At 33.2% G+C, this 23,927-nt stretch overlaps 2 protein-coding genes across 4 annotated transcripts; both read left to right on the top strand.

Annotated features, from left to right (window-relative positions):
- Positions 1–11,936: 11,936 nt before the first annotated feature.
- On the top strand, positions 11,937–16,977 carry LOC140760519 (cytoplasmic 60S subunit biogenesis factor REI1 homolog 2-like). Its single transcript, XM_073097517.1, has 5 exons — positions 11,937–12,116; positions 12,881–13,453; positions 13,540–13,712; positions 15,350–15,568; positions 16,361–16,977. The coding sequence occupies exons 1-5, from the start codon at positions 12,012–12,014 to the stop codon at positions 16,518–16,520; spliced, it is 1,230 nt and encodes a 409-aa protein (XP_072953618.1). The 5' UTR covers positions 11,937–12,011; the 3' UTR covers positions 16,521–16,977.
- A 1,492-nt stretch (positions 16,978–18,469) lies between these two features.
- LOC140760272 (uncharacterized) lies at positions 18,470–21,888 on the top strand. Of its 3 annotated transcripts, none has more exons than XM_073097169.1 (3): positions 18,470–18,677; positions 20,031–20,997; positions 21,527–21,888. In XM_073097169.1, the coding sequence occupies exons 2-3, from the start codon at positions 20,078–20,080 to the stop codon at positions 21,567–21,569; spliced, it is 963 nt and encodes a 320-aa protein (XP_072953270.1). In that variant the 5' UTR covers positions 18,470–18,677; positions 20,031–20,077; the 3' UTR covers positions 21,570–21,888. The 3 variants fall into 3 exon arrangements, with proteins under 3 accessions (XP_072953270.1, XP_072953268.1, XP_072953269.1); XM_073097167.1 differs by having other exon boundaries at positions 18,472–18,709; positions 21,527–21,887; XM_073097168.1 differs by lacking the exon at positions 18,470–18,677 and adding an exon at positions 19,302–19,871.
- The last annotated feature ends 2,039 nt before the right edge of the window (positions 21,889–23,927 follow it).

Genomic DNA, 23,927 nt, shown 5'->3' with positions numbered 1-23,927 from the left:
TATCTTTGATACTGCAAAAATAATCACTGATAACTTGCATTTGGATGAATTTTTGACCTTAAACATATGGGTCAAGCTATCTATAAATCCCTTAAAGTCAATACATTGGGGAATATTTTGAATAGCAGACACCTCCTAATCTCTTTCACTAGATTGAGAGTTGTTGACAATGCCAACTAATTGTAGTTGGAAAGAATAAAATCATTAGGAATACTCTACTCTTGATGCAATTGTTACCCACTGAAATCAACGGCTGAAGTATAGCTTGGGCTTGACATCTAGTTACTCTTTGTTAGGAGATAGTTGGCAACTTGGACTAGAATAATAAATGGTGACATGATTGGAAGACAATCTATGGATGTCATTGTGCCACTTTTTATGTCCCATTATCTTCTTTCTGTGTGATCTTGGAACCTTTATATTAAATTGGTCCCCTTACATTAATGTCAAAATTAGATACTAGTCATATGAGGGCATCAATTTGGTGCCAATTGAATCAAATTTCTTAGTTTTGTGTTTTTTTTTTTTGTTCTTGGTGAGAAAAAAGAAGAAGATTATTATTGTTTTGTAATTGAAAGTAATCATAATTTAATTTTTTGTTCTTCAAAGTGACTCAACTCTTCAAATCTCCCCTTTTAGGCCAAAGATTGATCTATTCCGATTTTCAAATCTTGACAAGATCTGACACGGAACTTGGATAATAGATCCCAAAAGATGTCATCGTCTAATTGATATAAAATTTTGATATGTTGTAGCCCCGGAAAAGAGCTTTCCAACAAATCAAGTTTCAGATGAATCGGATATAGGGATCTCGAGATATCATCCGATTAGTGGACGAACGTCAGGAGGTCTGTCTTAGGATCCGTGGATGGAGGCACGAGATCCTTGATGATGATGGATGGTGGGGGACCAACGTTAATGGGGTGACAAGTGGTAATGGAAGAGTTATGGATGATGGAAGGGTTAGGACAAGTGTAGGATAGATTGAAAGAAGGGAGATGAGTGGGCCGCCTTAAGGGACTAGGGTGATTGGCTGGTCGAGGTTAGAAGCTTCGTCGCCAGGGATCGAGAGAACGGGAGTGAAGAATACGAAGGAGGTAAGGCAAAAACTCAATTCATCAATAATGACTCCATGGTTGCCATCCACATCCTTTAGAAGCTAACTAAACAATTCAAAAATAACCCTAAATAGTACATTGTCGTCGACTGCGTTCGAACGCGCCTGATCGCGTTCGAACGCACCTATTTCTCACTTCTCTAGATTTGCGAACACGATGCAGGCGTTTGTAGCGCGTTCGAACACATATATTTCTCACTTCTCTAGATTTGTGAACGCGATGCAAGCGTTCGCAGGCGCGTTCGAACGCACAATTCGCACTATTTAGATGTGCGAACGTGATGCAGGCGTTCGTAACTGTGTTTGAACGCACTCCACCCGCGTTCGAACGCGACATACAGAAAACTTATTTTTTAAGAATTAAACATTAAAGCAAGAAACAAAGACACTCCTAAAGTGTACCAATGCTCGAGACGACATCAGTGAAATCCGAATCGTATCATAGGCCTTCCTCTCAAGAGAAGAGGATGTTTACTTCCTCTCATTTATTTATTATAAATCATCCGCACATCTACTTAATCGATATCTCGTAATCGAGCCTTACACCGTCTGCATAACAAATCCTACTTCCGCTGCATCGACATCATCGGGATCTTCCACAGTGGTATCAGAGTGATGGTTTAGCTCGATTCGAGATAAGTAAATTTTACGTATTACACTATATTTTGTCTACACTATCATCTCATATTTTTTATTTGAAGAATATATGTTTATTGGTGGATTGATTTTTTTTTGAGATCAACCGGTTTGCTATTTAACCTATTTCAAAATATTTTCTTTCTTTATTCACCATGTATGCATAAGGATTAAAATTTCTTATATATATGAGCAATACTTTCTATACTATACACTACTTCTATTATGTTCTAAAATTTACTTATTATGTACTTTGATCTTGCCATGTTTAATTCTCAATTCTAATCATGCCATATCATTTTAAAATACATAGATATTTATATTACTTTATATATTTTTATTTTGATCTAATTTAAGATTAATTTAACCTAAATCAAGCTTAATTTAGTTAAAGCTTTGATAAGGCTTGAAGTTTGGCTTAAATTGATTAAGGCTTGAAATTGCTTATTAATTAGACTCGAAATTGGCTCGAATTGAAATAATTTCAATTCAAGCTCTGACCACAAATTTACGCTCGAAATTATTTCAATTCAAGCTTGATCAGATCAAACTCATCTAGATTACACACTAATTGAGTATCACTTTAATATTATTTGGTTATTTTATTGGATAATAACTCGCGAGGAGACAATCCTATTCCTCTCTATAGGATCTCAAGATCGTGCCTATCTATTTATTTTAGATTCGCACTAAAAATCTACTTGGTTTTCATATTTGTGAGTCAAACCCATTTTCAGTTTCCTTCACAGATGAGGCATTTTCCCTCTTTTTCTTCTAATTTTTGCAGTTTAGTGTTTATTAAATGCAAATGGGATAATGTAAAACAGTAGTGACTTGTACTCATTTTCTTTCTTTCTTTCTTCTTATGCTGTTGCTATTACTGTTTCTTATTAATTAGGATTAATAACAGACAAATTATCTCATCACTATCTTCGATTAGTCTTTTACTTTATTAATTTAAAGAGCGGATAGAGAGATTTGTATATAAAAAAGATTAAAAGATAAAAAAAAGAAGCAGTAGTAGTAGTAGAAGAAGAAGAAGAATAAGAAATAGCAAAGGAAAATAGAAGAAGAAGAAGAAGAAGAAACAAGAGGAAAGAAAAATATTAACAACTTTTACAAATTAAATTACAATTTTTATTTTTTTCTATACAATACAGAATTTACATACTTCACCATTACAATTTAGTTATTTAACTAATCATAATTATTTCACCATTATTTTTTTATTAATCTTACTTTTTTAATTAAAAAGCAATTAAGGAGACTTGTAGAAAAAAAATGATGATTAATAGATAGAAGAAAAGGAAGAAGAAGAAGCAACAACACAAAAGAAGAAAAAAATTTCATTATTTTTAATACACTATAGAATTTACATCCTTCATCTTTACAATTTATATAGAAATAAACAATAATCATACAAAGTTCGCTTTTAGTAATTTAATCTTACTACTATCTTCGATTAATTTCTTAATTTATTAATTAAAAAGTGATTAGAAAGACTTGTATAGAGAAAAAGAGGGATAGAAAAAGAAAAAGAAAATATATTAACAAATTTGGTTATTTCTTAAGAAAATTTGCATATAACACTATGTCTTTTAATGAAATTATGGTTTTACACTTTACATCACTATTTGCAAATCGAACATTATGATTTAATAAATAGGTATAGAAAATGCCTCAAGATAGATTTGAACTAACAAAGAATATTTTATTAATTAAATATATTTTATTTCTTAATGACTAAAATGTTCTTAGGATAGGTTGGGTTCAATTGAGTTAGATTTATTTGGGTTGGGTTGGGTTGAATTGAATTAGTATAGGTTGGGTAAGTATAACTTGGCTGAGGGTATCTTCATAATCTTCACAGTATAGTTAACTATAATTTTTTTCTATTTTGTAACAACTTTTATTATTTTTTTATACACTATATACCACATAATTTACATATTTCACTATTACAATTTACATAAAAATAAATAATTGCCATGTAGAGTGTACATATTTTTTGTTATTGAACTGAGGGGAGGGCACGAGTTTGGGAGGGAGAGAAAGAGAAGGGAGGGTGTCGGTCCTCTACCCGAGGTTTGCCCTCCATGCACGCCGACGGTGGCGTGCGTAGGGGGGTCTAGGCCTGCCCCCCTCCCTCTCCCTTGTCTTGACAAAGGCACCCCTTTGTCTGGCCAAGGAAAAAGGGAGGGGTGAGGGTGGGCATGTACCTCGCCCTTCCCTTCCTTTTCTTGTGGTGTTACAACTAGTATGAGTTTACTGTAATACAGCCTCAAACCAAAATATTGAGCTCTTAGAGTGATTACTTCCCTCATAAATAAATAAATAAATAAGTATATAAAAGCGATGACAATTTGATGGTTTTTTTGTACTAGCATAGAATATGCTTGTTATTTGTGAGTTTGTAAGGTTGACGTAAAGATCTAGAAATTCAAATAAAAGAAAAGAAAAGAAAATTTTAAAATGTTGAACATTACTAGTTCTAGTCCCCTTGTATAAATAGGATGAAAATAATGATTCTATATTTAATGATGTAAGTTAACTATTTAGCTGTTGTCATTTTATTTTATCTTAAACTGATAATAATTGTGGATTGATAAATTTGAGCATAATGTTTGTGGTTACTTTTAATAATGCCCCAGGATTTAGTACAACTATACTAACTCTACTTGAGTAATAAGCATAAGAATTCTTAGATAAACTACAAACCTATAGCGGATGTCAATAAATTATTTAATTAATTAGTGTTAGGAATGTTGTGCTTATGATTTTTTTTTTATTACTTTCGTTACTGAGGTGGACTTTGTACTATGTGAGAATGATCTGTGGTGCAGTTAGAGTTGATTAATTTATACATAATGTTAGGCAAAATAATCCTTCATAGTTTAGGAATATTATAATACTAATTCGATGTTTGACTTAATGATTTCATGACATTCATATCATACATGTGCGGATATTGTTTTACTGTTCAGTGTAATGATGTTTATTTTACTGCTTCATAGTTATTTATGAATTGTAATTGCATGCCTGAGTATGATAACTTCGATGTGCATGTTATATGATTGATGATGTCGATCACTGTACTACTTTCATGTATTACCATGTAGTTAAACCCTGACTCAGTAGTGTCTTTCACTAACTTTGCTCGAGGTTAAGGGTATAGTTCATTATATGGTGCTTATAATATTAGCATTCTATGCTTGAGGTCGTTAGCCTATGTTACATTCAAACAATCACACTATCTTGTTGGAGACTAGACAATAGGTAATTTGAAACTATGATTAGGAGGTTGGAAGTCGTAGATCTAGAGGTACTTGATGACGCATGGTAAAGACATCCATGTGTTGTATGCTCTTAATTTTTCTATATGCAATGATGATGACGACGATGTGATGATGATAGAGGTAAAAATATGGGCTTACAACTGAGGTCCTTAGTCTGATAGCCATAGACAACTAGTTATATGCAGCAGTATTAGGCATGCACGGGTGATATTACTTCTAGATGTCTATTCCTCCTCAATGTGTAAGGTGATGTGTCAGCATATATTATTATATAATGAATAGCTCTATGAGCATATGATAATAATTCGTGGCTATGACTCTATGTGAGTATGGAAGAAATGATTTGATATTTTGAATTATATATATTATGTGTTCTTTTATTAATATATGTGAGTTGTAGATATGGACATGATAGATATGTTGCATAGATGCATTATTATGAGTATATTAGCTTATATAACTATATATAATGTGGCAACCGTTTTTACACTACTTTTAGACTATAGAGGCATATACTCAATAGGTTTTATGCTGACCACTTTTTGGTAAAAATATTTTAAATCCGTAGATAACCCCGAGTCCGTGGAGGAGTCGGTGAAGATTTATAGCCTCTTCTATCTATGTTATTATTATAAAATAAGTTAAATGAATTGTAGCCACTTTGCAACATTTATTTTGATGAGGTGTATGAATATGTATTTGAGGCTTGCTGTGGCCTATGATATTTTGGATTTTTTGTTGTATTATTTATAGAAACGTTGAGTCTTTGTTTTGTGTATTTTATAAAATACTGACCAATATATTATATGGAAATCATGTGGATTCTACCTACGTGAGGGGCTCGTGTATTTGGTGGCTGGTATTTCACTCATGCTTTTAGTTATTTAATTAATTATAATTATTTTTTAATTAAGAGACTAGTCTCTTATAAAAAAAACTAAAGTAGAAGTAATTAAAACGATGAAACAATAGCAACCCAAGTAAATAATCACACAGAGATATAGAAAGCCTAAATTGGGAAAAACCACTAAGTTTTGCCCTACCAAACTTCTTCGCTATGTGTAGAGAATACAAATTTTCTCATAATTACACAAGAGGCAAACAAACATATTTTTCAAGAGAAAATCATTTTTTAAACTACAATTTCACCATTTGATGGAATATCAAAAGAATCAAATGAGTGAAAAAATTTCACCAACCAATAGCGGAAAGCAAGAGATATAAGAACTTATTCAAATAGCAAAAGATGATTTGAAGAAGTGCATGAACAACATTGAAATTCCTTGCAAGGTAATAAGATCTCCTCCAATGGCACATTTTTTTTCTTTTATCTACTTGACATAAATTTTCTTCTCATATTTTCCTTTTATCCACAATATCAAAGAGAGACTTAAAAAATAGGCACGTTTTTAAATTTGTTATTTGGCTATTTCAAACATAATCACATTAGATTCTAGTAACTTATGAGAACCAAAAAAAAATAAACTCCCCCTTGGACTTATCAATTAGAATCACCAGCGCAAATTCTTAGTCATACCGGCCATGCATCTACATTGCTCATGCTTCTCTTTCAGTAGAAGCTTTGTTATCATATCCTATATATTTTTGTTGGTGTGGAACTTCTTATAGTAATTTATTTTCAAATTTAATAATAAGGCTACACACATTTGCATCTAGATTGCCAAAAAAATTCAAAGTAGATTTTCGTGAGTCAATATCTACAATCATATCCGAATTCGTGTAACTTTCCTTCTCCATGAGACAAACACATCTTGGATAACCTTGTAAGATATCTAAGAATCAATTTTACCACTGTTCAGTGCTCTTTTCCAAGATTTGAGAAATATCGACTAACAACATAATGTGCCTAATGTTGAGCCATTGGCTTCTAATTCTGGGCTAATTAATTGTTCTAAATCTAAGGCTTTCTAAATTTTTCTTGAGCAACTCTTTGTAGAGAAAATGAGTGATATACAAGACTCAGCAAATAACAAAGTGGAGACCAAGCCTAAAGGGATAACTTTGCTCATTTGTGAGGGTAACTAACTTGGGTTACATTCATGACTAATTCAGCCCATTTAAGAACCAAAAGAACATGGATTAAGTTTTAATTTTTTATCATCTTTTAGTGTCTTTTCAGTTCCTTTGACTTAGTAAGTATGCAGGCCATTTAATAAAATTTAGTGGCTATTTACTTCTAGCATAGTTTTCTTGGTGTTTTTATTTTGTTTCTTCTGCCACTATCTTCTATTAATCTCTTATTTTATTAATTAAAGAGCAATTAGAGAGATTTATATAGAAAAAAAAATGATTGAGGGATAGAAGAAGAAATATATTAACAACTTTCACAAATTATACAATAATTTTTTTTAACAACTTTCATTATTTTTAACTTTCACTTTTTTATTTTTTCTATATACCATAGAATTTATATTTTTTTTTACCATTACAATTTACAGAGAAATAAATAGTAATCATGTATAATCATACTTTTAGTTATTTAATTAATTCTAATTATCTCACCACTATCTTAGAATATTAATATCTTACTTTATTAATTAAAAAGTAATTAGAGAGACTTGTATAGAAAAAAATAGAGAAAAATATTAAAGGATAGAAGAAGAAAAAGAAAAAATATTAACAACTTTCACAAATATATAGTAACTTTCGTTGTATTTTAACAACTTTTATTATTTTTTTATACACTACAATTTACATATTTCACTATTATAATATAGTTAGAAATAAATAATAATCATGCAGAGTTATATTTTTTATTATTTAACTATTTATAATTATCTCACAATTATCTCTGATTAATCCCTTACTTTATTAATCAAAAGACGTTTATAGAAAAAAGGACTAAAAGATAGAAGAAGAAGCTGCAACAGCATAAGAAAAAGAAAATGAATAAATAGTAGTAGCATATGAAGAAAAAGATGGATATCTAGGAAGAATAGTACGAGACCACTTCTCTATTTATTAGTGTCCCATCAAATTTAATGAGACACTAAATGGTAGAAGAGCAAAATTAGAATAAAAAAAATAGAAAATACCTCATCTGTAAAAGAAAAAAAATGAACTTAGACTCACAAAAAAAAAATCAAGTGAGTTTTTAGTGCAAATAACCAATTTATTTTTCTTTTGGATTGCTTAGTGATATGGAATTAGAATTATATGTTTTTTTTTGGAAAAAAAGCTAGTGGCCCAATTTCATTGAAATTTTAAAACATCCTACGATTCTTCTCAAAACTAGCAAAAACTTTCTTCTATGAACAAGAATCCACAGAAAACAAAAAAATATAGCCAGTACAATCTACTATTAGAGTAAACTTATCATCACCAAAATATAACCACTACTACACCCATAACCTCCCTCCAATACAACTTCCACTACTTTTCTTTACCTTGAAATATTCATCTATTACTTTTAAGCCATACTAACCAGAAAATGACGGGCATTCCAATTTTGCACCTTAATCTGCCCTCTTCTCAAGCATATCTAGTCTTCCTATCAAAGCGGTTTTTCACATCTTTTTGCTTACTTCTACTTCTACTTCTACAAACCCTTTTCTACCACCGAAAAAGAATTAGAACTATGGTTGCAACTGTATTGTGTTATCTTGGTTTATTGGAATCCCATATAATTAAGATAATACAGATGATATATGAACGAAAGAGGACATGAAAAGTCTTAGAGAGTTGACTTTATGACTTCTTAGTTTTATGTATTATTTGATAATCTAATTAGTTCTTCCATCATATAAATATATCCTATTTGAATTGGAGTATGGACATTCTTAAATCTAGTTGAATATACATGACAATAGTTAGTAGTAATCTAAAACCTCTGTAAACATAAAAGAACTAATAATATTCTTAACACAAGATTGATTCCAACATATAAAAGATCAATTTAAAGTGAAATCCAAACACATGACCTCTGCTTGAATTTAAAAGAACTTGAAATTGGCATGATGATTAATCTCGTTTGATGATTTATGGATTGATATTCTAAAAGCTCGATACTTCCCGCACTCCTCTTTTTGGGAAGCCAGTCATAAACAATCATGTTTATAGCTTGGAACGACATACTTTAGGTTAAAGAAATGCTTCAACGATATATTACAGAAATTGGTTCAAGGTTTTGCATATCTATCACTAAAGACAATTGGCTGTAGGGAATGGATATCTCGCACATTACTTTACTACTTGGTATCTCTTATGTTAACCATCTGCTCAGCTCCTTGGGTACGTTGAACAGATAGCTCATCTCCAAGAATTTCCCTCGGGATGTGGCCGAGCGTATCCTTCGGCTGCCTCCGTTATATTCATCTTCTATCGATCGATAAATCTAGCGTCTGACTCCTACAAGGCGTTTCTATACTTGCTTAGCCTATCGGCTTGTGGCTTTTGGTACTTGGACCACTTTTACCTTTTCGATGGCACTAAAATCTATGTGGCTTGCCCTTTGGAAAACTATAGATACCTTACCCAGAATCTTTGTTTTCATTTGGTGTTGTCTCTCAGGCATTACCTATTAAAGAGGCTTTGCATACTAGATGACCAGTCATTGATGCCTTTTGTCATTGCTGTCCCTCCTCGGAAAAATCAGTTTTCCATGCATTATTTGACTACCTATATGCTAAAGCGGTTTGGTTTGGTCTTGGTTATTCTCTGATTGCAAGACAATAGTAAATGTTAGAGATATTAGTTGTTATTTGAGATAACTATTTATTAGTTAGAGATGCTAATTATTATTAGAGATAAGCTTGTATTAGTTAAAGATCTAACAACTTGGTTGTAACAAACTCCATGTTAGCCAAAATTGTTATAACAACATTAGAGCAGAAACCTATATATATTCAGTAAAGGAAAACTATTAATCTTTTTAGATTTTCATTTAACTCTCATAGTGGATGCTTTCAACTCTACTCAACTAGATGATATATCGTGAATCATTTGGCCTTGGGTTAGAGAGTGCCATAATCTATCTATAGCACTTCCTTTTGTTACTGCCTTGTCTACTTGTCGGGCTAATAATTCCCTACCTCATAATCTTGCCTATGTAGCCCTTACCTCGCAATTATCTATGGTTGAGTTAGCCTCACCTTCGAGTGTTGGATGTACTAATGATTAAATGAATGAAGTTGATGACTACAATCTTTCTCTAAAAAGAGAAATTTAAAAGAAGAACCTGAAGGACCCTAGGGCTTGATAATGAAGCTTCCACCAACTATCGGGAGGATAACTTAAAGAGAAAAATTCCATAAAAGCTTATGATCTGGAAACTAAACCCCACAAATACCTTATCATGGATATGATAAACCTCCCTGCTCCAACAACAGCTTGAGAGATTAATCCATGAGGCAAGGGTAAGCTTGTCGGTCAGAATAATGGCAGAGAAGGAGAGATCTTGGAAGTCTCTTTACAACTAGAGGTGTAATTGAGCTAAGCTCGATCAAGCTCGAATTAATATTAATTTTTAGCATATATTTGTGATCAAGCTTGAATGGAAATCATTTCAACTCAAGCCAACACGAGCTAATTTCGAAATGAGCCAATTAATAAGCAATTTCAAACTATATTTTGAGCCTAATCAAGCTTGAATTAAATTAAGCTTTGATTTAGGCTTAAATAAGGCCTAATTTAAAAATATAAACTAATATAATCAAAATTTAGAACTAAACACTATAAGATCAATGAATATAACAATCCACTTAAGTAAATCTTAGAATATAACAAAATTATAGTATAGTATAGAAAATATTACTTATTATATATATAATAATTATTTTGAACCTTATTGAGCCTTATCGAGCTTATTTGATCGAGCCAGCTTATGATCAAGCTTGACTTGAAATTATTCTCTAGCCAGCTCGATTGATTTTTATCAAGGCGAGCTCTAGCCAGCTCGATTATTTTGACAACCCTATTCGCAACTCAGTATTCATCGAAAGGAAAGGAAGAAACAATGAAGAGAGTCCTCAATTTTTTTTAAATTTATTTTATCATCTATTATCCTTTAGACATTTATATATGTTATATCATCTAACTGAGTGGGAAGGAGAATAAATCAAAATTCATTTTGACTCTCTTTGTGTGAGACTACTCATGTTAAGGAATTGGAAACCAAAATCCAGGATAATTTTTTATTATGGTATTCTGAAAAACTTATGATATGTATAGTTAATGTTGCTCTGAAATGATATATATCTAACAATCTTATTATTTATTATTTATTATTATTATTATTATTATATAAAAATAATTTAGTATATACATACATAAAAAATTCAGAATAATAATGATTTAAAATACTTTTAAAGATTATATTAATCTTCAAAATTCATGCTTGATTGGCGAAAGGCTAATTCATTTAATAACAACAAATCTTATTATTTAAAATACTTCTCTGAAATTTGGAAAAAAGAGTCTATTTAATTCATTTATTAAAGGGGTTATGTGAGTGAACCTGTCCAACTAGTATAGTAAAATGAAAAATAAAGACATAATTCCTATATATTTACCTTCCAAACTATCAAAAATTTCTCACTATTCTTAGTATTAGTGAAAAGTATTAAATGACAATTTTAATTTATTTTTTTTCTCTAATATAAGACTTAAATAAGTATGAATTATGAGTTGGGTCATAGATAAGAGTTGTGGGTCGGGCTTTTGAGTCGGACTGGGAAGGTAAATACTTAGCCCTAAACCGTCCACTATCATCTCAGGCTTAGATAGGACCGGGTTTAAACCGGACGGGTTCGAGCCGGACTTAATCCGATTAAAATCCGTACATACCCTAGAGGGCTCACGTTGCGTTTCAAACTCACCTCCTTATCCCTCCCTATAAATACCCAAAAACCCAAAACAAACCCCTTCGCCGTCCTTTGAGAGAACCCAAGCGATCTCCAAGGAAAGAGAAGCTAAGAGAAGTAGAGGGCGAGATCACGAGAGAGATGCCGTCTCTCACGTGTAACGCGTGCAACGCCGAGTTCGTGGAGGAGGCGGAGCAGAAGGTCCACTATCGATCCGAATGGCACCGGTACAATCTCAAGCGGAAGGTATCATCCGGTCTTTGATCCTACTTCCCAGGGTTAGGGTTAGGGTTAGGGTTAGGGCTAGGTTTTTTTTTCTTGGAGCAATTTTAGTGGTTTTCCTGCTTATAATCGATCAATTTAGCGATTGATATGAGGGGTTTTCTTGGGTCATATTGAGAATTTTGGGGACTTATAGTTATCAAAAAGGTCGTGGTAGGAACTTTTGAAGATTCTAGCATTTTGATCAATTTTTTTTTTAGGTTTTGGTTTCTCTCTGGGGTTCTCTCGTTATGAATCGGTATATCTAGTGGATTCAACTGCCATAGAGTGTATATGCTGCTGTTTTGAGTTTTTCTGACCTATTAAGAGATGTTTCTTGATTGATTTTTTTTGTACTTGTGATGTTGTATAGAAGGTGTAATTATACGATAATTTTGCCCTCACAGCCTTTCTTAACCTATTTAATATGGGTCCTGCTTCAGTACATCTTTTAGTCTTCTATTATTCATTTCTGCATGGCTCTTGTATTTTGCTCTCTTAATATCTTCTTGTTTGAAGAGAAAGATTCAATTTTTACTCAGTCCGTAAGTGAAGAAACAGTAGTTAACGATGAGAGGGCAGTTTCTTTACCAATAATGAAAAGATGCGTGCTTGCTTGATATCTTCCTTTTTTAAACACTTTGGGGTTCTTTTGAGTGTTGGAAATTCTATGTTGTCTCATGCTTTCTCTATTGATAGAAATTCCACATAATTTCTTTTGTGTAATCTTGTTTTTCTTTTTTCTTCAGGTTGCTGGGGTTCCAGGTGTGACAGAAGCATTATTTCAGGCTAGGCAATCTGCTCTAGCAGAAGAGAGGAACAATTTGAGTGCCACCCCCATGTCATATGGTTGCCCTCTTTGTGGGAAAGAGTACAGAAGTTCTAAGGCTCATGCTCAGCACCTCAAATCACGAGCTCATGTTGTAAAAGCCGCTCAGGATCCTGCTGCCTCAACAGCAAGAATTACAATTGTCAAACCACTTCCAGACAAATCAACTTCTTCCAATATTCCTCCATTTGCAAGAGAAGAGGAGAATGACGAAAGTGAAGAGGATGAGGATGAATGGGTGGAAGTAGACTCGCATGACGACATAGATATGGCCAACGAGTCTTTGTCGAATATGCATGTAGATGAAAGAAATTCTGATGATGACATGGAGGAATTTGTAGAATTGGATCCTTCCTGTTGTTTCATGTGCGATATAAAGCATGATACCATAGAAAATTGCATAGTGCACATGCACAAGAAGCATGGATTTTTTATACCGGATGTTGAATATTTGAAGGATCTTAAGGGCCTTCTTGCATATGTTGGTCTGAAGGTAGAATTATATTCTTTGGATAACACTCTGTTTCTAATTGTTGATGGGTTTGCTGATTTAAGCATGATATGTTGTACCTTTATCAGGTTAAAAGAGATTTCATATGCTTGTTTTGCAATGAGAGATGCCATCCTTTTCAAAGCTTGGAGGCTGTCAGAAAGCATATGGTTGCTAAAGGTCACTGTAAATTACGTTATGGAGACGGAGGTGATGATGATGAGGATGCTGACTTGGAAGAGTTTTATGACTACAGCAGCAGGTTTTTATTATTTATTCCTCTTAAGTATTACCTAAGTGATCTTTATCTCCTATCACTAATTTGGAAATGTTAAATTGCTTTAGATTTCTAAATGTCTTAGATGGAAATAAGTTGAGAATTCTTTTGGCAATTCAAGTGTTGACCTATGTTTAATCCTTATTTTCTTCTTAACCATGCAATTTGCTTGCATGCTTGCTGACCTTACTTTCCATTTCGTTGCATGTTGGAATGTGTCAATTTTACGAAAGTATATTGAACATGTTGATTAGTAAATCTTAAATCTTTAATAAGATAAAATCTGTAAATATATGAATCGTAAAATCACATCTAGTAAGTAGTAAAATTCAACACCTATTAAGGAGTAGTAGTAACATTGCTCTTAGATTTGACCACCTTCTACTTATTCCATTTGGCTTATGCAAATAGGAAGTTTGAAAAACAGCAAACCTTCTTTGTTGTGGTTGTTGTGGTCGACGTGGTTGTGTAGGATAGCTATTAGGTATCTTGATTGATGCCCGATCCCAATCAATTGACTGGGATCGGGCAGGATCGGTCGATCTGGATCGGGATCGGTGAGTTTGGATAAAGTAGTGCATTCATGAGCTAGGTTAATACTAAAAGCATGGAAGATGGTGAGCATGAGCTGATTAATTAGTTCAAGTGTAATACCAATCTCTTGTGCTGACTCAAGGATAACACAAATTAATAGTTACTCTTGGTATATATAGTGAAGATGGCAATAAATTAATCAAAGTGACGACAATACATTGAGTTTGCTGATTAATTAGATTATATATGGTCTCCTAATTACACCCTCCTATATATAAACCGATTGGGTCTAATCTCTCTCTTGTTATATATATAGAATGGTTGATTAAAAGATAAATTCCTAAAGTGGAATGCTTTATTATATATATATGCATTTCAGAATGTTGTGTTTATAGATAGACTAGAGAACAAATAAGAAAATATCAATAGCAAGCCAATTAAGTAAGTTGGTACTTCTTTTAATTTTTATGGTTCATATGTAAATAATTATTATTTTCTTAATTTTTTGACATTTTTTTCTAAATTTTTAGAAAATATTCTGTATTTTTAAATAGTATTTAGAATTATACGTAATTAGAAAAGGTTAAGTCTGATCCAGACAACCGATACAGCTAATACATATCATTTTTTTGAAAGGCCAATCCCATTGTTGATCTCGTTTTTTGGAACATCCTATACATACATACACACATAATATAGTTATTTGTATATATATAGTCAATTTTTGATTGTTTGTTATGGTTATAAATTACTATTAGAAATTTTAGATGTGTTATATCAATATATATTATGTATAATATATAATTATCCTTTATTTTCTTATATATCAGAAATGTTAGATCGTCTTGATACTTATCTAGGCGCTAGGCAGTGGGATGATTGCTCACCATCTGTGACCGTCTTTCCATACACTACCTATGTTGAAAAGAAATCCATATAGCTGAAAGCTTGAGAAACCAAAACAGTTGGCATATTTTTTTCCTTTCTTATGGTTTTTGACAATGAGTTGTATTACTTCACACTTCTCTTATCTGGCAATTTACAAATTTTGTACAGTTCCAATAAATTTTGTGGTATTCTTTTTACAGCTATGTGGATGCTGATGGTAAGCAATTGGTGGTATCAAATGACATGAATAACAACATTGAGCTAGGAAGTGGTGGATGCGAGCTTATAATATCTCAGAAGACAAGCAATGGGTCACTTGTTAAAACTCTTGGTTCTCGCGAATTTCTACGTTACTATCGTCAGAAACCACGACCTTCCCCTGCGAAGGATATTGCTCTAGCTCTTTCATTAGCTTCAAGGTATGCAAGCACAAAATGCTCGTTGTATTAAAATTTGTAATATGTTTTGTTCATTTTTTATCAATTTTATCGCATTGTTTGTTGATGGCCAATCAACTTATAAGTTTATAACTGATATAAAGCTGTGTGGTTCTTTTTCTTTGTTTGTAATGCTATCATGGCCTTTCTTTATTATGTAAATCCTATGTTTGGACATTGGAACTTCTTTTGTTTACTTATATTTTGTAATATTATGTTTTCAAAGCATGTGTTATTCCCGATTAATATTATGACCTAGAATATTCTACTTTACTGCATACTAGGAGAACACATTCATTATCTGAAGCTTGTCGCACTCTTTTTGTTGTTTAAGAGGCTATTGAATCAGCTTTTTCTTTGGGCCCAAAACTTTCTTTCAGTACTGCAGTAGTAGGAAGACATCCTTTATCTGAGACTTACAGGGCTTTCTCTTCTTGTTTAGGAGGATTCTTATTATTTCTCTGCTTTTATTTTTCAAACATTGGTTAAACTCCACTTTCTTCTCAGAAAGGAAAACATAAATTAAAATAAGAACAGTTTTATGACCCCATTATCTGTAGACGATTCCCTCTCCTTTACTGACTTTTGGTTTGATTGTTAATTTTCTCGGACAAAATTTTATTTTTTCGTTCCAATTAGGTTTGTATTTGAAGAATCCTTTTGTGCACTGGTGTAGCCTTCATAAAATTTTCATTTTCTATCAATTAGAAGTAATATAAAAGGAAGAACGGATAAAACATGCAATCTGATGATCCTTTGCTATTCCACTTGCAGGTATAGAAGTATGGGTTTGGCAACCGTCCAATCAAAGCAGCAGCTTGTGAGGTTGAAAGTTCTCCGGGAGATGAACCGGACTGGCGTAGAAGCAATGCGCACAAAGATGGGAATGAAGAGTAATGTCATCAGAAACCTTCCCAAGAATGTTCCCTATTGATCGCCCGATGCTGCTTTATACTACATGTATATTAGTTGCTGTCAGCTGTGGCATGAAGGTCTTATCGTCTCAATAGAGTTGTCTCTGAAGTGGTTGTACCTTTTGGAGAGTTTCCACTGAGAGCAACTAATCTTTCTGTTTTCATACTCCTACTCTTCTGCTTTTCCTAACAGAAAATAAAGTTATTTGGTGACCAGAATAGCAATGCAACCTTATAAACTGGTCACCATATGTTTGCTTGTATGTTTTTTCAAATCTGGAGAAATCTTACCCATCTCTCAGAAAATGTGGGATTTAGGCTTAAATTCTGCAGCTCTTTTGCATTCCTTTTGGTTTGTAATTGGAATCACTGGATGTGCATGCATATATTGATCTATATTTAATGGTGCATTCAGATTGAGGCTTGCTCAGACCGACACAGATTGCTTGGCTTGCCTCAAAATTGACTTTGTTATCACTCATCAGAGTGTTTTTTTTTTAACTATTTTAAATCTGCTCTTCAATTCTTATACACAAATAAGTGAGTTTCAAATTTATTTATAGGACTTTTTAACTTAGGTGGATGTCATGTATACAAAAATCAATGCTAGAGTTCGATTTTATTTAATAAAAAATTGTCAAGGTTTGAACCAAAAAATTAAAAAAAGGGGGAAAAACATCTAGAAGTCATGTTAGTATCATAAATAAGTCTGAAATTCACTTTCCTCATGTGCAAAATGATGAGTTTTTGACCAAACTAGCCTTGTTTGAAATTTTTTTTTAAACCGAAATAAATTAATTCTTAAATTTATTATAGTTCTAATAAAAATACTGAATTGATCAGTAATTTTTTCCTAGGCAAAAACACGTCAAAGTCGCTGATTGATTTAGTGTTTTTGTCTGATCCTCCTAATATACTGGTCAATTTAGTGTTTTATGTATATGAATCTCTTTAACTCAGTCTCTGGGCCTTTTTGTTATGACTACGATGTCACGATAAGTTTTTGACCAAACTAGTCTTGTTTAATTTTTTTTTAACCAAAATAAATTAATTCTTAAATTTATTATCAAATGGGGTTTAATTTATTATAGTTCTAATAAAAATGCTGAATTTATCAGCGTTTTTTTCCTAGGCAAAAACACCGATTGATTCAGCATTTTTGTCTGATCCTAATATACTGATCAGTCAAAAATGCTGATTAATTTAGCGTTTTTAATAAAAATGTTGACTTGATCGGCATTTTTTTCCTAGGCAAAAACGTTTATTGATTCAGCGTTTTTGTCTGATCCTAATATACTAATCAGTCAAAAACGCTTACTGATTTAGCGTTTTTGTCTGATCCTAATATACCGGTCAGTTTAGTGTTTTATGTATATAAATCTCTTTAACTTAGTCTCTCAGCCTTTGTGTTATTGCTATGATGCCATGATAAGTTTTTGACCAAACTAGTATTGTTAAAAAAAAATTTTAACCGAAATAAATTAATTCTTAAATTTATTATAAAAAAATGAGGTTTAATTTATTATAGTTCTAATAAAAATGTTGAATTGATCGGCATTTTTTTCCTAGGCGAAAACGTTGATTGATTTAGCAATTTTTGTTTGATTCTAATACACTCATCAGTCAAAAACGTCGATTGGGTCAATTTAGTAGTTTATATATATAAATCTCTTTAACTCAGTCTCTCAGCCTTTTTGTTACGGCTACGATTGAGTTTTGATAGTAAATTTAAGCGACGGTTTATTTCGATAACAGTAATATATAAAATGGATCTAATTTTGGTCCAAAACTATACCATGTTTGGTGAGCCATCTTACTTGAAGTGCACACTAGCCATTATTAGTTTATTACCAATAGAGAAATAATAAAGTGGTAATAAAAGGCCACATAATATCTATTTGCCGTCATAGATAGAAGAATAATCTATGGTTGGCAATTTGGAATACTGAAGTCAATCCCATTCCCGGTATCCATCGCCTTCTAACTCTCGATTAATTCATTAAAAAAAAGAGGAAGCTTTCTTCTCCTCCTCTCTCTCTTTCTCCCTTCCGTCTCTCTTTCTTCTTCTCCTCTCCCCACGCCACGAACAAACGAATCAACAAGTCAAGTATTGGGAGTTATAATTTTCCTCCAACTCGATCCGTCCAGGAGAGAGAAGGCCTTTTTTTAGAGGAGGAGTTGGGTGGTTTTCTGATCTTTTAGTTATTGGGTAATTGTTTGTTTGATTCATTAGTAGATGAATTTTGAGTTTTTTTTTTTAGATTAAATTTGATTGAGCTGTTGATTCTTGTGTCGATGAATAATGTTTTCGTAGACTTCTTGTTGCAGTTTGTGCTTATAGGTAACCTAGGAGCATGGTAATTGAGTTCGGAAGATGGAGGGAAAAATGAGATTTAGACTGTTTGTTGTTTCTCAATTTTGGGTTTTAGAGATTGAAAGTTGGAAAGGAGTGAAGAGACTGATAAAAGTGAAAGCCCCTTTACTTGAAATGAATGAGGAGTGATGGCAAGTTGACATCTCCAGTCATATAATTAGGGAAATTCTTAGATTTTGTGACTGAATCGACAGAATTCTTGATTGATTGTGGGAAACTTTGAAGAGATAGTACATAATTTGATTCAGTTACTGGCAATTAAACAGGGAATATCTAGTTGAGAACTTGAGAAGAAACTATGCAGTCAGTGTGACTTGCTCGACACTGTGCTTTATAATTCCACACTAATATGATGATCAACTTTTGAAAGAAGCTACTCATGAAGCTTATGGTGAAATCCAAGGTTATTTGAGATTTCTGGTTGAGGAATTACTGCATGTGTCCACTATTATGCATTCTGTAACAATCACATCTAGTATTACTAGTATATGTGACAGATTGATGGAAATCTAATTCGTGTCGACTCTTGGCTTATGATGCGTTTCGAAGTTCTCATCGAAAAGAGTATTTCTATTGTTATCTCTTAAATATTTTGATCCTCTATATACCAGAGACTCTTCTTTCATTTGATCAAATGTTATTGTGAACTTTTTGCTCATGTATGTTTTGCATCTCCTCCGAATCCGATAGATACCTGGTTGGGAAATGAAGTTGGAGGAAAGCTAAAAGATGTGCCGACCATGAAGCTAATCGAGCTTGGTGGTGATGAAGTCACTATTTTGTCTGAACAATTAGAAATAATAAATATCAGTTCAGATCTGCACACCACGGTGGAAGTCGAAAGAAAGGGAGAACTTGGTGGTCATATGCCACGAGGTCCCTATAGATCAGGGATGCCCCTTTCATGCAAGATATATATTTCTCAACTATGCATTAGTATTGCTCCTTAGGTGATTTAGCTTACACACTAGGAGGAATAATTTGCTGCAGACTTCAGGTGGAATGGGTGCCTAAATTCCATTTATTTTCTCTTTTACTAATTATACTGTGGTACCATTGCCCTTGAGATTCAAATTTGGTCATTTTGCATCAATTAAATTAACTTTGTAGCCCATAAGATCTTGGCGTATTGAAGTCCTATATGTCATTCATGCAGGTTATTATCAAAGATCTACTTCCAGTAATCACCATGCTTGTTTAGGAATGGTTGGGATGACCCTGGGTGCTTTGCTGAAGAGGCATACCAAATCTAACTCTTTGGAATTGGACATGAAGGTGAACAGCAATTGGGAGGATGTTACTTGCCCAATCTGCTTAGAATTCCCTCACAATGCGGTCTTACTCAAATGCTCCTCTTGTGAGAAGGGGTGTCAGCCATTTGTCTGCGATACTGATCAGACTCGTTCAAACTGTCTTGATCGGTATAGAAGTGTATATGGACTGTCTGCTGCTGCAAAAGTTTCATCAACTACTAATGAGACTTCTTCAGAAAACGCTCAGAATCCAAAGAGTCCACCAACTTGCCCACTGTGTAGAGGAGATGTGATGGGGTGGGTTGTTTTAAGTGAGGCTCGTCAGCAACTTAACCTGAAGACAAGATGTTGCGAAGAGAGTCGTTGTTCATATGTTGGCAATTTTTACGAGCTCCAGAAGCACACTCAACTAAAGCATCCTAATTCCCGCCCTTCAAAAATTGATCCTTCAAGACAACTTGACTGGGAAAATTTTCAGCAATCCTCTGATATCATAGATGTTTTGAGCACTATACATTCAGAAGTGCCCCGTGGGGTGGTGTTTGGCGACTATGTCATTGAATTTGCTGATGACGAGAGTGGAGATGAATATGAAGATTTTCATAGGATGAGGGGTAAGTGGTGGATCTCTTGCATCTTCTCTAGGGTGCTCTGTAGGGATTCAGGAAACCGAAGGAGGACAGGAGAACGGGGAAGACGAGGGAGTGGGAGGAGAAGAAACCTTCGATCAATCTCTAATTATTCATACGTTGAGGATGCCCCTGCAAGATCTGTGGATATAATGGCATACAGATTGGATGAAATTGATATTGAGTTTGTCCGAACAGGGAGCAGTGTTGCAGCATCGAGGAGAACTTCTAGCCATTACAGGTTTGTATAAATTTCTTTTACATACCACACTAGAAGTTCTTTCTTTTAAATTTCTTTTTTTTTTTTCTTCATTGCTAACTTAGCTTGAGATTATTCTTTATATGTAGTTACCAATTCCGAGCAAAATTAATGCTTTATTCGAATGCTTAATGGTTCTACTATTCTTTCGCTTTTCCAGATTCACGAAATATATGGTTCCAGTTTTTCTTCCTAGGAAGGTGGTCGTATTATTGATTATCCTTTTCAATTTACTTTTCTAAAGAAAGTGAAATATTTCTACAATGAATTATGTGTTATATTTGGTTCATCATAGTTGTTGTCTTCTGGTACAATAAGTATTTATTGCTTTTATTGCTTTTTTTCTTTTTTTGGTGTTATGTTCTCCTTTCGTTCTTTTCAAGTCTATACTCCTGCAGAGTGATATAATCAGCATGCAGGTTGATGATATGTATCCATGTTTAATCCTTTCCTCTGATTGCAGTTTTCTTTTTTCCTTTGGCTGATACTTGCATCTTTTGCGTTGTAACAGAGACAATCATGGGAGAAGGCGGTCCCATTTATACGATCACTGACTGTCAGGTAACAACGACTCTACTTCATGGTGCGACGGACATCCTATCTTCTATTTGTAATTAGCTTCATTCTAGCTCTCTCTATGATTGGTGTAAGTAGTCAACCTGCATTCATCTTGTGTATATAATAGTAATGCTGTATGATAGCTTCCTCTGTACATGCATCTGAACATTTGCTTGGAGATATTTGTGATCGGCTTGGCGATCGACACTTCTCTTTTCTCATACACTATTTAAATGATGGAAAGATCTGTATATTACATCTATGGAATGAGATTGTTTGTTCTTGTATAGAAGTGATTTCGTCGGTCGTCAATGGTCGACATTTGAATGATGGAAATTTCCTAATTGTGCTCAAGGAAAAATTGGTAAGGAGAATTTTATTTAAACCCCATCTCTTTTCCTTATTTCCATTTTGACCTCTTCTTTCTTCTCCAATCTAAGTTGAAGTCTTTTGGAAAACCCCAGAGTTATATTAACCAACAGCACCTGAAGGAATGACATCTCATGAAGAATATTCTATTAGAAAGTCCTAGGCTTAGATTTTAAGTATATTCTTATACACTTTCTTAGGGTGATATAGTATCTATGCTTTTTGTCTACTAAACTATCCTGTTAAAACTCAATCCTCTGTTAGATTGAGCACTTTCTTGTTGCCAGTTTAAACTAGTCTTTGAAGGTCCCAGGAATAGCACAAGTGGACCTGGTTGAAACCTAAACCATCTTTGATGTTGAACATGGGGTTTATCTTATGATCTGGGCTTTAATTAGAACAGAATGATCAAACTCAGCTTAGCATAGTACATAACTGTTGAAAAACTTAAAAGTGGTTGCACTCAATCATTATTGTTTAGTGATGATGTTTGGATTAGGGGTGGGATAAGAAACAGTAATGCGACATTAATCCTAAGGTTTTCAATGAGTTTGTCTTTCGGGTCATAAACGAGTTAATCTACCGAACCTAATTATTAAACAAATATTTACTTACTTTTCTGGTACTTTCAACCCCATCTTATCTATACTAGTTAGTGTTAATGAGTGTTTTTTTTTTCCTTTTTCCTCTTCTATTTTGATTGACTAGGCTAAGTGGATTTGATATTAATGAATTTGTTTAGATTTTTCTTTTTTAAGTGGAAAAGTAAGCAAGATATTTCACTTACAATATCTTGCTTGCTTTGTCTTACTGAGTTTTTGATGGTTAAAAAAGATAAAAGAGTTTAAATTTTCTTCTACCTATCTAATTTATTTTGAAATTAAATACGAGACTAAGTAGGTTTGGAAACCGCCGACCTAGCTAGTGACTTCTAAATATATCACTAACTACGTCAGTGATTTATATGAAAAAAATTTCTATACAATATAAATAGAAAACACGAAAATACCATCTCAATTTCTATACAACATTCTCAGGAGCGGCTAAAATTGATCGCGTAATAATCTTTTAACAAAAAAAAATAAAATATACCGTCTTACTTTCAACTTCTATCTTATTATTTTCTCTAAAATAAGAACGTAACATTCTTTAGAGCGGCTAAAATTGATCGCGCAATAATTTTTAAACAAAAAAATTAAGAGAAAAAGAGAAAGCTAGCACTTGGGACATAATATATTAGTTAGAAATAAGGAATAGTTGAGTTTCCAAGTGTAATAATACAACAACAAGAGGTAGTTGATCATTACTCTACTGTGGGACATACCTTTTGTTCTACTTGGCCAACATGTAGTTGGTAAAGGTGGTTGCATTGACATATACAATAGTGTGTGTGTGTGTTACTTTCGCTTTCAATAACAAGTGTTGTTCATCAGAAATGAGTTGTATGCCATCAATATTTGTGAGGGCAAATCACCTACATCCAACCCCCACCCTCTCAACTCCTTTCTTCCTTCTTCTCTTCTCTTTCTTTTGCAATACAACCTGACAGCAATTAAAATTAGGATATGGTAAAAGGGTAGTTTGCAATAAAACAATGTCACAAGTTTGCTTGTTGAAAGATGGTGTTCCTTCCTTGTGTGTTTGCTTGTTGCCATTAATTTGGAAGATGAAACTTGGTGGGACTTCTACTGACAACACTCAACTACCTTTCACAACAAAGAGGTGGAGCTCTTTCAAAGCTAAGCCCCCCCCCCACCCCCAACCTCCTCCATTGAGAGTTAGTCATGTTATATTATGAGTATTTTCATGTTCCAATTAATCCTAAACTATATGTAATTTAATGGTTGAGTTTTACGTTTCTTTCGCTCTTGGATAAGTGTTTATATATATATATATATATATATATATATATATCCCAAGGGATGATCAGTGATTACAAATCAAGTTGTATACTCTTTCTATGAAAGATTTAATAAGCTGTACTC

The sequence above is a fragment of the Typha angustifolia genome, chromosome 5 (assembly GCF_048772165.1).
Source record: "Typha angustifolia cultivar Huaian chromosome 5, ASM4877216v1, whole genome shotgun sequence".
Classification (NCBI taxonomy): domain Eukaryota; kingdom Viridiplantae; phylum Streptophyta; class Magnoliopsida; order Poales; family Typhaceae; genus Typha; species Typha angustifolia.
The sequence above is the reverse complement of the archived record's forward strand: the minus strand, read 5'-3'. Positions and strand labels throughout refer to the sequence as shown.